Source organism: Nyctereutes procyonoides, unplaced genomic scaffold (assembly GCF_905146905.1).
Source record: "Nyctereutes procyonoides isolate TBG_1078 unplaced genomic scaffold, NYPRO_anot_genome, whole genome shotgun sequence".
In the NCBI taxonomy this organism is placed as follows: domain Eukaryota; kingdom Metazoa; phylum Chordata; class Mammalia; order Carnivora; family Canidae; genus Nyctereutes; species Nyctereutes procyonoides.
The window spans coordinates 8,519,012-8,532,193 of record NW_026575031.1 but is presented as its reverse complement, the minus strand read 5'-3'; the positions used below and the strand labels follow the sequence as shown (position 1 = coordinate 8,532,193).

The 13,182-nt window shown below is 47.0% G+C and overlaps 1 protein-coding gene across 1 annotated transcript in view; it reads left to right on the top strand.

Annotated features, from left to right (window-relative positions):
* EHD4 (EH domain containing 4) overlaps positions 1–13,182 on the top strand; it is an 80,830-nt gene that overhangs the window by 58,409 nt on the left and 9,239 nt on the right. The window contains exons 4-5 of the mRNA XM_055316795.1: positions 2,301–2,713; positions 11,964–12,128. Coding sequence (XP_055172770.1) covers positions 2,301–2,713; positions 11,964–12,128 — 578 coding nt within the window. The remainder of the gene's footprint in view (positions 1–2,300; positions 2,714–11,963; positions 12,129–13,182) is intronic.

Below are 13,182 nucleotides of genomic sequence, written 5' to 3'. Positions count from 1 at the left end.
TCATCTGCTGAGATCTGCTACCCAGTGTCTGGGGCTATCTGACTGACCCAGGTCAGGCTGGAAACAGAACCACCTTGGGAGGCAGTTTGTTCTGGCCCTGCAAGGACAAAGCTGAGAGTGAAATCTTGAGGCTGAATCTTTACGTACTACTGTACGACCCCATTCAACAGGTCTTTAGTTTTCCTCTGTTCTCACCTGACTGCTGATCACAATGAAAATAAACTCTGGCTCACATTCCCACAACTATCTTTGCCCTCCTTGTCCCTAAGGAATCAGGGAGTGCCATCATGAGACAGAAGAGAGAAGTGAAAAGTATGAACAGGAAATACACAAACGTAATGATATAAACACCACGTTCAGGGCAGTGCTTTCCTCTGGGGAATGTGCTTGGTCCCCAAGCACACGGGGGTGGAGGGTAGCATTTTGGAATGTTTTGTTTCCTTATTAAAACTGTCTAAATCCCTTTGTTCTTCGTCTACTCCCCTTACACCTGTTCTTCAAATTTATGGGAAGTTTAGTTCATCAACTACCTTTATTTTTGAAAATAGATCATCCTAGATGTTTTCCCATCTACCTTAGATCCTTCAGAGTTCATATCCAAAATTAGCGTTAATATTTGTGCTGTAGTCTATAATCTGTTGGCTTTTGAGTATTGCTTTGTTTTTTAACATTTTATGTGAGCGTTGTCATGCTGTACATATCTTTTTTTTTTTTGTACATATCCTTTTGAAACTGATTTTTTACTCCCCAGTCTTTTGGAGATTTGCTGGTGTCGACAAGTGAAAATCTAATTCATCCTCACTGATATATGAGATTTTGTTATATAAAGAAAGAACACTTAAATTCCTTAAAGTATCTGAGGCAAATAAGGCCAAGAATCAAAATTTATTAAAGTTATGTGATGGGGGGGCAGCCCGGGTGGCTCAGCGGTTTAGTGCTGCCTTCAGCCCAGGGCCTGATCCTGGAGACCCGGGATCGAGTCCTGCATTGGGTTCCCTGCATGGAGCCTGCTTCTCCCTCTGCCTGTGTCTCTGCCTCTCTCTCCCTCTCTGTGTGTGTCTCTCATGAATAAATAAATAAAATCTTTTAAAAAAAAAAAGTTATGTGGTAGGTATATCAGCATTCATCATATTATTTTCTAGACCTTTATGTCTGTTTGGAAGTTCTCAAAATCTATAAAAAGAGATGATAGAACTAAAGTAGGGGGTCAGGAAAGGTGCCATCTCAGCTCTAATTGGGCTGTACCTACCCTGAGCCCATAGCTCATCAGACTGAGATTAAAAATAAGCCTTGTGGGACTGGTACTCTGTTGTCTGCTTTTCATGGGCCTCTTCCTCCCCAATGGGGGTGCCCAAAACAGGCCTTGACCACGGTCTGCAAAGAATGTTTATGGAGCTGCATGATTTGGAGCATATTGGCGCACAGCCAGAGCAAGCTCAATAATTTGTTGTGGGCCTAGCAAATTTTACAAAAGAAACTGGCAAGAGACCATCTCACACAATGGCTGTGAGACGTGGTTTTTAAAAAATATTTACAACTTACTTAAGATATAAATAGCTCAAATGATAAATATTGGTCACAGTTTTGTGACCAACCTTTGGCCTCCTTAACACTCTTAAATACGTAGGATAAGGGAAGATAATTCATCTTGTGTTGTGCGTACTGGGCACCCCATGGGACCTTGAGCGGCCCCTGGGTTTTCTTCCCTCTGCACCTCTGCTACTTTCAGAATAGCAAGCCTTTTATTTTTTATTGGTGTTCAATTTGCCAACATACAGAATAACACCCAGTGCTCATCCCGTCAAGTGCCTCCCTCAGTGCCCATCACCCATTCACCCCCACCCCCTGCCCTCCTCCCCTTCCACCACCCCTAGTTCGTTTCCCAGAGTTAGGAGTCTTTATGTTCTGTCTCCCTTGCAGAAGGGAGAGCTTTTGACCAGAGGTCTTTGGTTTTACAGAGCTGTTGATCCAATTTGCTGTCAATCCCAAGAGCCATACCAGGTGAAGTAAGGGGCTTTATGAGGACTGCATGAAATCACAGGTCTGGGAGTGAGCGATGCCCAGTCAGAGCGATGCCCTTCTCGGGCCCTGTTTCTTTCTCGGGAAGGGCTCCTGGGACCCTCCATGTTAACTCCTAAATGCGTCCAGCCCCGGAGGGGCTCCTTTGAAGTGATATTCAGGCTGTGAAGCCTCGGCTGCCTCCCTGGAGGTGGCACTCTGTCCTTGGCCGCTGCCAGGGACCCAGCGAGTCCCCAGCCCCAAGCAGCCAGCCACACTAACGTGCCCTTCTCTCCACCTAGGCTACGACTTCTGCCAGGTGCTGCAGTGGTTCGCGGAGCGCGTCGACAGGATCATCCTGCTCTTCGATGCTCACAAACTGGACATCTCAGATGAGTTCTCGGAGGCCATCAAGGCCTTCCGGGGCCAGGATGACAAGATCCGTGTGGTGCTGAACAAGGCTGACCAAGTGGACACACAACAGCTGATGCGCGTCTACGGGGCCCTCATGTGGTCCCTAGGCAAAGTCATCAACACACCCGAGGTGCTTCGCGTCTACATCGGCTCTTTTTGGGCACAGCCCCTACAGAACACTGACAACCGCCGCCTCTTCGAGGCAGAAGCCCAGGACCTCTTCAGAGACATCCAGAGCCTTCCCCAGAAAGCGGCCGTGCGCAAACTCAACGACCTCATCAAGCGAGCGAGGCTAGCCAAGGTGAGCCAAGGAAACACCCCGGGCAGCAGGGGACCCTTCCCTCTGTCTCCTCTCTAAGGGAAGGTGGGCATGGGGGAGGCTCCATTCACATGCCCTAGGGAATGGAATGTGGAAAAGCATAAGAAAAGAGCCTTAAGATCAGAATGCCTATTTTTAGATTCTGGCTCCTACTCTGTGATCTTAGGCAGATCCTGTTTCCAGTTTCCAAACCTGTTTTATAATCTATGAAATGGAACCAATAAGAGCACATCAGAGGATGCTTGTGGAGATCCGGTGTGACCTTACCTGGAGGGCACACAGGGAGGGATCAATGCACCCACCACCTGGAGCTGCTGTTTTCTTAGGACAATGGGAATGTAGCCAGCTGAACCAGAGTGGGGTGCTCAGATGCCACCACCAGTCATCCCATGCCTAAGGCACAGAACCCGATGTGTGATATCACTGCCTGGAGCCAGAGTCACCCTGGGAGGAGGTTGGTTCAGCCTGATGCACTGAGTGTGCTGCCCTGAGGGCCATACCACATCCCCATTCAGGGTGGTGGCCTGCAAGCATGCACACTGTGGCTCTGGGCTCCTCCACCTTGTAACTGAGCCGTTTGGCAGGCAGCCCCAAGGCTGTGTATTACCCGACAGGGTAAGTGGTCATCTGCTAACCATCCTCAAGTACTATAGTGGACTCTGTCACATCTCTGAAGAGAGAAAAGTGCATGACTCCTCTAAGAAAAAATAAGAGGGAAAAGGTTCTCTAAAAGCTGTGTGCACATTTCATAAAATCCTATTCCTCAAATGCTAGAAGTGCCTCCAGAGTTTCTCAAGTGTCCGTGATCATGTAAATGTAACCTAACCAATGTATAAATTCCCAGGCCCTGCCCCAGAGCTTCTGATTCAAGTGTGTGTGTGTGTGTGTGTGTGTGTGTGTGTGTGTGTGTGTGTGTGTAAAGCTCCCCAGGTGATTCTGATAATCAGCCACATTTGGAAGCCAGAGGTCAACCACTCCCTAATTTTAGAAGGACAAGCAAGGTCTTGTCCAAGGTCACCTAATCCAGGAGTAACAAAACTAGGACCAAAAGATGGCCCTCCTGCTCTCAACCTAGCCCTGTCATGTCAGCTAAAACCAGTCCACAGGCCTGCCTTGCCAAATCCACTAGTATCCTGGTTGGGAAGGGAAGGCAGCTTACTTCCCCTTCGTCTTCTGGTGGCAAAGAAACCATGCCCCCTCCCTTACCTTCTAAGTGCACAGAAAGTGACTTCTGGTCTGGCCTTGGGGGTCCAGCAGGCCAGCCTTCTGGAATCTACCACCTCTTGGCCTCATTCAGGCAGCATTTGCTCAGCACCCCTGGGTCAGGGCCGGGGAGCCTAGCTGGTGGAGGAGGAGGTCCCAAACGCCCTATTACAGAATGCTGAGTCATGTGCAGAGTCGGGTGTGGACACCATGCTCTGAGGAGGGGACCTGGCCGGGGGAGGCAGGGAGTAAAGGCACCCTTTACTGAGGGTGACTGCTGGGCAGGCTGTCAGCCTTCTCACAGTCCATCATCACTGCCCAGCAACCTCCGTCTTCATGCCCACATGTTCACCCAGCAGCTGCCCTCCTGTATCCTAAGAGATGCCTCACTGCTGCTGCGGCCCCATAGTTAGGACCTCCATCCGCTCTTTCCCCCTCTGCTCAACCTTCTGTCCCAGTGTATGCTCACACATACTCCCATCTTGCTCAGCTGATCTGTAGTCCCAGTGCCCTGTGAGGCACCGTTCTTTATCCTGTCTCCTGGTCCAGGCTGGTTCCTTTCTGGAGCTACAGCCACCTTTATTGCATTTCCACAAGGCAGTTGTGCTAACCAGTTTGTAAATCCACTTATTTGCAGCTTTCCTGATTTCTTTCATGTGCCAGTCCCAGGCCTAATGCTCAGTGGCAGGAAGTCTGGTTTTACCCCTTTAGTAGTCCCTTGGCATGTAGTGTTTCTCTTCTTCAGCTGATTCATCTGAACTTACACTTGAGGGCACACAGTACCCAAGAGTATTTCATAACCAAGGCTGGTAAATCACGTACTAGCATTTGGAGATCTCAGGATTGTTTTGGAACTATTAATAAATGCCCATGGACATTTCTATGTTACCAGCCCCTGCTGAAGGCCCAGTGACCCAAGACGCAGCTATATTCGGTCAGATAAATAAATAAAGAGCCAAGAGTTCCCTGGGAGCACCAAGTGCCTTGGGACTCCTCTGCCCTCCTTGAGCATAATTATGCCCTCTGAACGCGTGGCCCAGCCTGGCCACAGAATGCTGCTCTGTCCTGACACTGGGAATAATGAAAGCCCTTGTATCAACGCAGGGGGTGGGGGGCCAGAGCAGCCAACTTGCTGAGCTTACTTCTAGGAAAAAAAGCTTGTCTTTTTTTTTTTTTTCTTCCTAAGAATAGTATCTGGCTTGTTCCTTTTCATAAAGGAAAACATTTAAGAATGGATGTTTCCAGCTTGAGCAAGTCAGTGCCAGTGTGCTCCCGGGGCAGTACCATCCCGCGGAGGGGACAGGAAACGGGCTCAGGCAGAGAAAGAGCAAAACTCAGCACAGCAGCCTTAGCTACCAACCAATGGCATCTGCTTTACACCATCTGCAGTCTGATGGCCCTTTATGAACTTGTTGCTTAAATGGGCAAGAAGTCACCCGAGTTCTTCTCTTTGCGGTGTTTATATTTCATGAAAATGCTCTTTGATTTTGGTGTATTTGTCTTCTCCTTTTGCTTTTGCAAGCCAATCCTTACTGAGGGTCTGCAGTGTTCCAGAAACTCTAAGATTTGCATTACATGTGCTATTTCATCTGAGCCGGTCCAGAACTGCACAAAGTTGGGCATTATCTTTGTTTCTTGTGTAAGGGAATGGAAGCTCAGAAAGGTGAAGGTAGAGTACCTGGGTGGCTCAGTCGGTTAAGCATCTGCCATCAGTTCAGGTCATGATCCCAGGGTTCTGGGTTGGAGCCCTGCATCGGGCTCCCTGCTCAGAGGAGAGTCAGCTTCTCCCTCTCCCTCTGTGCTCTCTCTCTCAAATAAATACAATCTTTTAAAAAAGAAGAAGAAGAAAGAGAGAAAGGTAAAATATCTTGCCCAAGGCCTCACAGTGTGTGAGTGGCCAAATATAAACCCAGACCTTAGTTGGTTTGACTCCTGAGTCTGGAAAGCATTCACCTGAAATGCAGAGTGGACAACATCTATAGCTTCCCACAATGTCCTTGCTTTTTGCGTTTATCTGTCACTCTGTGTAGTCTATAAAATGGTTTATCCACCGGAACCTGCAAAGTTTAGAGGTTTATCAAGCTGACATTTTGAAAACATGCAAAGGATAAATTTTCAGATGCCACCTAGGAGGTGTCAGATCTGAGTTGGGGAGTGGAATGTGTCTATTTATAGAATACCTTCCTTAGACAAAATTCACGTCCCATCCAGAAGTAAAGCAAGCATGTCCTGTCATTAATGTCCTGCTGGGTTCTGCAGTGATCAAACTCAAGGTACCATAAAAATGACACTTTACTAGAAAAATGGCACCAAGGATCTCTTGAACTTTAATGATTTCCTTGCTTTTTCCTATATATATATTTTTTTCAACAACTGTATTTCAAGGAACAAGAAAACTTCAGAGTGGGTTTTTTGGTTAACCTCAAAGATTGCATCTCAGTGATATCAGTAGTCATCCTTTTTTGAAGACTTTACAATCTGAGATGCTAATCATGGTTCATTTCATAATTCTTTAAGCTATTTTGGGAAAGCCCAAAAAAGTGTTTAGAAAATATGATTTAGTTTCACTCAGCTATCATTAGAATAGCCAAATTGAAGATATTAGGCTCTTACAGACCAACCCCAAATAATAGTACTTTAATGGAATAAATGAACAAAAAAAAAAGTGAGGACTCCACCCTTTATAAATGTTGCCCAAGAGTAGGAAAGGTTCCCACCCCTTTAGTAATCTTCACTCAACAGAAAAATGAGTTAACATTTGAGGAAGGAACAGCTAAAAATGAGAAAGAAAAGGAGAGGTCAGTGATTTTTCAGCATCCACCCTAGGTTTGTGGCATTTAGTTTCATCTTCAAAGAGTATTGGTCTCTAGTCACGTGTAAAGTGCAGAACTTAGTTTTCCGGTCTGTCTGCACTGCAGTTCCTTCTGTGGAGAAGTTAGATGTTTTACAGTTCACCACCAAATGGACCCAGGCTAAGGTGTGAAGATCCTTCTACAGTGGCTGATGACACTCCACTAATGCTTAGCCCACCAAGGGGCTTTTAAAAGGAGCTCAGTCAGCTGTGGATATGTGTATCAGTTTTGCACCCATGTGGGGAAGCCTGTCTCTTTGAGGGTTGAACTCACATGAATAGGTGGGCCCCCTTGAGTCTCCTTTAAGCTCTTCAGAATTACATGCAATGGTGGGTGCCAGCTTTGATTTCAACAGAAGAACAAGACCCTGCTTGAGAGGGAACCAGTGAGCTGCTTTTCTCTGCCTCTTAAAGTCCATGGTCTTTAAATCTGATGGGTCTACCTTTTAGGTCTCTAGTTCATTAACTGACTTTTTTTTATATATCATCATATAAACTCTCCTTTAAAATGTGCTGATCGCTTGATGTTTAAATGCTATATGCAAGTTTTTAGCTGGGCCTACAAAGATGCAGGTCTCCGACAGATTATGTTAGCTAGCAGATGAGGTTGCGTAGTTCTTCCAGCCTGAATCCCCCCCCCCCAAAACTACTCCCCAATATCCAGATTCCATGAGGATTTCCACTCCTACTGACCATGAGCACTGGAAGCTTCCAGCACTCACTACCTGGGCTTACCCTCCACGCCCAAGGTGAATACATCCATCATCACCCTGAGTACATGCCTCTCTTCATCTTGGATATACATGAACATTTGTCACTGGACACAGTTCATGAAATTGTCGCAGAGTATATATGTTAACTAGATATAAATTCATATTCATTTAAAGGAAAGGACATCTCTTTCTGCTCATTGAGTTATTAGCCCAGAGAGAAACTGACATTGTGATTCATTTGACCTCTCCCAAATGATCAGTATTGGGGCTTTCCCAGTTTTATGCAAAGGAAAGGGTGAATTGAACAAGATTAGAGCCCCCAGGGTTCAATGTCACATACTTGTGAATGAAGGGCTTGAGGCCCAGATTCATCATATTACTATTCAAATACATAGAGCTTACTAATTTTTTCAATAACTACTAATGACTCAGTAAGAGTTTATTCCTTATTCGGAAAGAACTAAACAACCACAAGACTTCTCTGGCATACTAACCCTCTGACTGTTGGTCTTTGGCTGTTAGGTAATGACAAGTAACATTCTTACTCTGCTTTTTTAGTACAACCAAATACACGCCCTCTTTTGATTCTCATACTAACAGCCCTGTGAGGTAAGAGCTAAAATTTCCATTTTGCGCGTGAGTAAGCCGAGGTGGGAGACTAGAGTCGCCTGGCATTGCTCAATAAATGCAGTGGTAGAGGGCTTGAACCTGGCCTTCCAGCATGGGGTCTCATCATGCCTCCTCCTTCTCCTCTTTCCCTTCCCCCTTGTCTCTCCTATCTCCCTTCTTTTTGATTAGTTTTCTCTCATTATAAAGAACAAAAATCTTAGGCTGTGTCCACCTCCCTCCCCAGGGACCATCGCCTGGTCTGGCCCTCGGTCTTGTGTTTATCTGGAAAGACTTCTCTGATACAGAAGGGCAAAAATGAGCCTCCGGGCTGTCCCCTCCGTTTACCAAGAGTCTTTAGAAAGTTATCTTATAACTTATGCCCACCTGCCAGAAGATTGCTGTCTTCACCCTCATCCTACATGGTGCTCATAATGTCGTGTGCCATAATGTATGTGTTTTTTGTGTATGGGAAAGGAGGCTATATATGACTTTCCTGAAGCATCCCTGGGACTGAGGGACAATCAAAACCAAAAACTCAAGTCACAGTTTTCCACAGGATAATGGTTCATTTTCAATTCCAGATTTCAGCAGCTTTAGTAAGATTTGTTAATGCATAGACACAGATAGCAGTGGACTCTAATGCCCTGTAAGGACAGGAATGAGGCAATTGAATGCTGATGCCAGCTCCACACCTCCTAACTGGCTGTATGACCTTGAGTTAAGTCACATAAATTTAGTGGGAGTTCAGTTAGATACAGATCCCAGATGTAATGTGCCGCAATGCTAAGGATTACGATTTACCTTATAATTTGATAAGTTTCCTAAAGGCAGGGTCCAAACATCGTATCTGACCCTGGGTTATTGTCAGGATGTCCATGGAAGGGCAGGAGGGGGTGGTCATGCAGAAGCAGCACAACAGGGATCCCTGGGTGGCGCAGCGGTTTGGCGCCTGTCTTTGGCTCAGGGCGCGATCCTGGAGACCCGGGATCGAATCCCATATCGGGCTCCCGGTGCATGGAGCCTGCTTCTCCCTCTGCCTGTGTCTCTGCCTCTCTCTCTCTCTCTGTGTGTGACTATCATAAATAAATTAATTAAAAAAAATTAAAAAAAAAATAAACCAGCTGAGCAGCTGCTTTAAAAAAAAAAAAAAAAGAAGCAGCACAACAGGAGACTCCCACAAAACAGGCCAGTAGAACTTTCTGAAAGTGGAGGTTGCTGCTGAGAGCAGCCTGCAGCATGAGCAGAGTACCTGAGGGTCATGACTCAGATAGTGCCAGGCAGGGTGGAAGGATGAAGGAATTGAGGCCCAGTTTCTGTCAGGGCACTAGATGCCTGGTATCCAAGGACAGCCCACCATCCAGCAGTCTTGGTCACCAGCCAAAGAACACCAGGAGGGCCAAGATGAGGAAGCAGATGCCAGGCCATGGGTGGAGAGCAGTGGCAGGTGCATATCACCTGCAGTCAGGCCAGGTAAAGCAGGCCCCTGGGCATCAGGCAGTGTTCAGAAACCGGTGCCAATCCTAGTGGGGAGTCAGGCTTCCCTGAGCAGAGGCCTGGCAACTCGAGGGATCCACATTAGTGAGGGAGCCTTGGGAGCCCTGCAGGGGTCTGGCAGCTGCCCCAAGCCTGTGCTCTGAGGGTGAGGCTCAGTAACAAAGCATGTAGATAGTTAGACTAAGCAGCTTGGGAGTTCGTTTCAGTTGGGGTGGCTCCAGCTCAGGGCAGACCTGCTCATGAATGGGAGAAGTATCCACAGGCCTAGTCTAGAAGTTCCGGGAAGACCTGGAAATGACACAAGGACAGCTAGTGAACATATGGTTCTCCCAATTGGGTACGGCAGTCCCCCTAAGTGCTTCCTTGTGATACAGTGCCCTCTTTCAGCGCCCCCAAACCAAGCCAGGCATTCACTGTCCAGGGCAAGGAAATTACTAGTCTTAGCCACTTAATCATCATATCCTCAGGAATGCAGTTAAAGTCTGACACTCAAACAATTCCCAAATTTGGGGTTTCTCTATATCAAAGAATCAGTTTTAATTTGAAAAATAGGTAAATAAGTTTACTAGTGACAGAGAGGCTTAGACACCTCTGTCCCCATCCGTACCTGTAGCAGTAGCCAGGCAGCACAGTGTGTGCTTATGTTGAATGACCTTTATGTAGACGGAAACGTTAGTGTTGTCTGGTCCGAGGCCGTCAGCATTTACATTATGCACTTATGCACTTATTTTAGTATTCAGATCTTAGCAGAATGTTTTGGGTTGTACCCAGTGTGTATCTGTACACAGAGGCTCTCAGCTGAGGTAGAGGATGTCTCTGCTTACCCCCTTTAATCAATTTCCATTTTTCCACAAGATTATAGGAGTCTGTTTTCTTCAATAAAAGATTTTCCATAACTGCACAGTCATTTTCTTTCTGTAATCACTGTTCTGCTTGTCATCCATTCCTATTTTATTTTCTTGACTTCTAAATGACTCTATAGAATTCTGACATACAAAGAGAACTTTTGTAACGAACGTTTCTTCATGTCCTAAAGTTGGAAATCAGCAGAAGAGTGGAAATGTTAAGGAAGGGGTTGACACAGCCAAACAGAACCCCCCCCCCCCAGCAGGGTTCACCAACCCTCAGGTGACGGTCCCAGTCCTGCTACTGCCAGCTGATCGGGGTTTCTGGAACTTCCCCTTCATGTACCAGGGGTCCCTCTCCTAGAGGGAGCTTCCGCCATCCAGCCTGGTCCCATGCAACCGATCTCATGCAGAAAGAGCTTCAGTGCCATCTCTAGAGATCCTGGAGTTCAAACTCTCCACAGGGAGATTACAGGAATTTTCATCTCTCTGTTCACTGGGCACAGATTTCCATGCAGATTAGCCACTTACGTCAGATCAGCCATTTCCATCAGCCTCCAGTTTCGTTTCCTGGTGCTCCCGGGCACCAGCCCTGCTGAAACTTTCTTTAGGTCTTCTGGTTCATCACCAGAGCTAGGTCTTTATGCCCAGGCCTCACCCACCCTGCTCACTCCCTGCGCAGACTCAAAACAGCAGCTCACAACTCAGCGCCACAGACCCCCCAGGTCTGTCTGCCCACCCCAGCCCACTTTGAAAGCAGGGAGCTCACGGAGCTCCCTGCACTATTCTGACCTCTGGTCTCCCAGACCTTTCATCAGCACTGCAGGAGGTTAGCGGAGGCTCAATCTAGTCCTGCAGCGGCTCCTGGCACCCACAGCAGGCTGCCTTCCCCACCTGAGATGTGCGCAGCCACCCACGGCACTGCCCCAAATACGGCCCCCCAGTGTGTTACCTCCCCTCCGCTGTCCCCGCTTTCCTCTCTCCTGCCTGGCCACAGCCCTCCCTAACATCCTCCCTATCTACAAGGCCCAACTCAGGTGTCCCCTCTCCCTGGCCCTTCTCTCTCACAGCCTTTATCTATCACTGTCCACACCCCAAGGTCTTTTTCTGGCTCCTCCTCCTCCTCCTGGTCCTTCTTGGGAGCGGTTTTCTCTGCTCACTTTCCCTTGGTGGTCTCAACCACTCCTGTGGCTCTGGCCACCACCTCAGCTCCAGCTCTCAAACCTGACCCGCCAGGCCAGCTCTCTCTCTGGTGCTCAGAGCTGGAGGAGGGCCTCTCCCCAGACACCCATAGACAGCACCATCCAGAGGTACTTCATATACCTCACATTCTACACACCCAGAGGCAGGCTTGTAATGTACTACCCAAACCCCCATCTCTGATCCTCACCCTTCTGTCTCAAGGACCATGACCCTGCATGGGTACCTGTTATGTGTTATGATACCTTTAAGATGCCATCCTGTTTATCTTTCTGGTGCAGTTCTAAATAGCATATCCTTTCTATAAACCCCTTCAGGTCCATGCCTACATTATCAGCTACCTGAAGAAGGAGATGCCAAGTGTATTCGGAAAGGAAAACAAGAAGAGAGAGCTTATCAGCAGATTGCCAGAAATCTACCTTCAGCTGCAACGAGAATACCAGATTTCTGCTGGGGACTTCCCAGAAGTCAAGGCAATGCAGGTACTGGAAGCCCATCGTAGCATCATGGGCAAGTGATGGAGAGGCAATGCCACCTTGTCTGGCTGGTTGCAGGGTATGCATGAGGGTTTCATGGTTTAAGGAGAGAGAACACAGGGCACTGTGGTGGCTCATTCAGTTAAGCGTCCAACATTTGATTTTAGCTCAGGTTATGATCTCAGGGTCATGAGATCAAGCCCCATGTCAGGCTCTGCACTGGGTGTGGAGCCTGCTTAAGTCTCTCTCTCTCTCTCTCTCTCTCTCTCTCTCTCTCTCTCTCCCTCCCTCCCTCCCTCTCTCTCTCTCTCTCCCTCCCTCTCTCTCTCCCTCCCTCCCTCCCTCCTCCCTCCCTCCCTTCCTCCCTCCCAAATACACCTTTAAAAAAAGGATAGAGAATGCAATGAATGCATCTTCCTGATGGTAATCCATGATAATAGGCTTCTATGAATAAAGCAGAGATTGCCTGCCTCCCAGAACATTTAACCAAAAAGGGACACATTTCAAGAAGTAAATTTATCCAATGGAATATTACTCAGCCATCAAAAGAAGGAAATCTTGCCATTTGTGATGATGTGGCTAGAACCAGAGGGTATTATGCTAAGCAAAATCAGTCAGTCAGAGAAAGAAATTTACTAGATGATTTCACTCATGTGGAATTTAAGAAACGAGAGATGAACACAGAGAAAGAGAAGGAAAAATAAAATAAGATGAAAATAGTGAGGGAAACAAACCATAAGAGATGCTTAATTCTAGGAAACAAACTGAGGGTTGCTGGAGGGGAGAGGGTGGGGGGGATGAGGTAACTGGGTGATGGGCATTAAGGAGGGCATGTGATGTGATGAGCACTGGGTGTTGTACACAACTGATGAATCACTGAATTTTACCCCTGAAATTAATAATACACTACGTGTTAACTAAATTGAATTTAAATAATGAATTTTTTAAAAAGAAGTAAATTTAGGTCATGTCAAAAAATCAGATGAGCGGCCCTCTTAGGCTGTGCTCAAAGTTGTTTTGGCATTAAGTGACACCTGTTTTTTGGATTCCCAGAACCTTA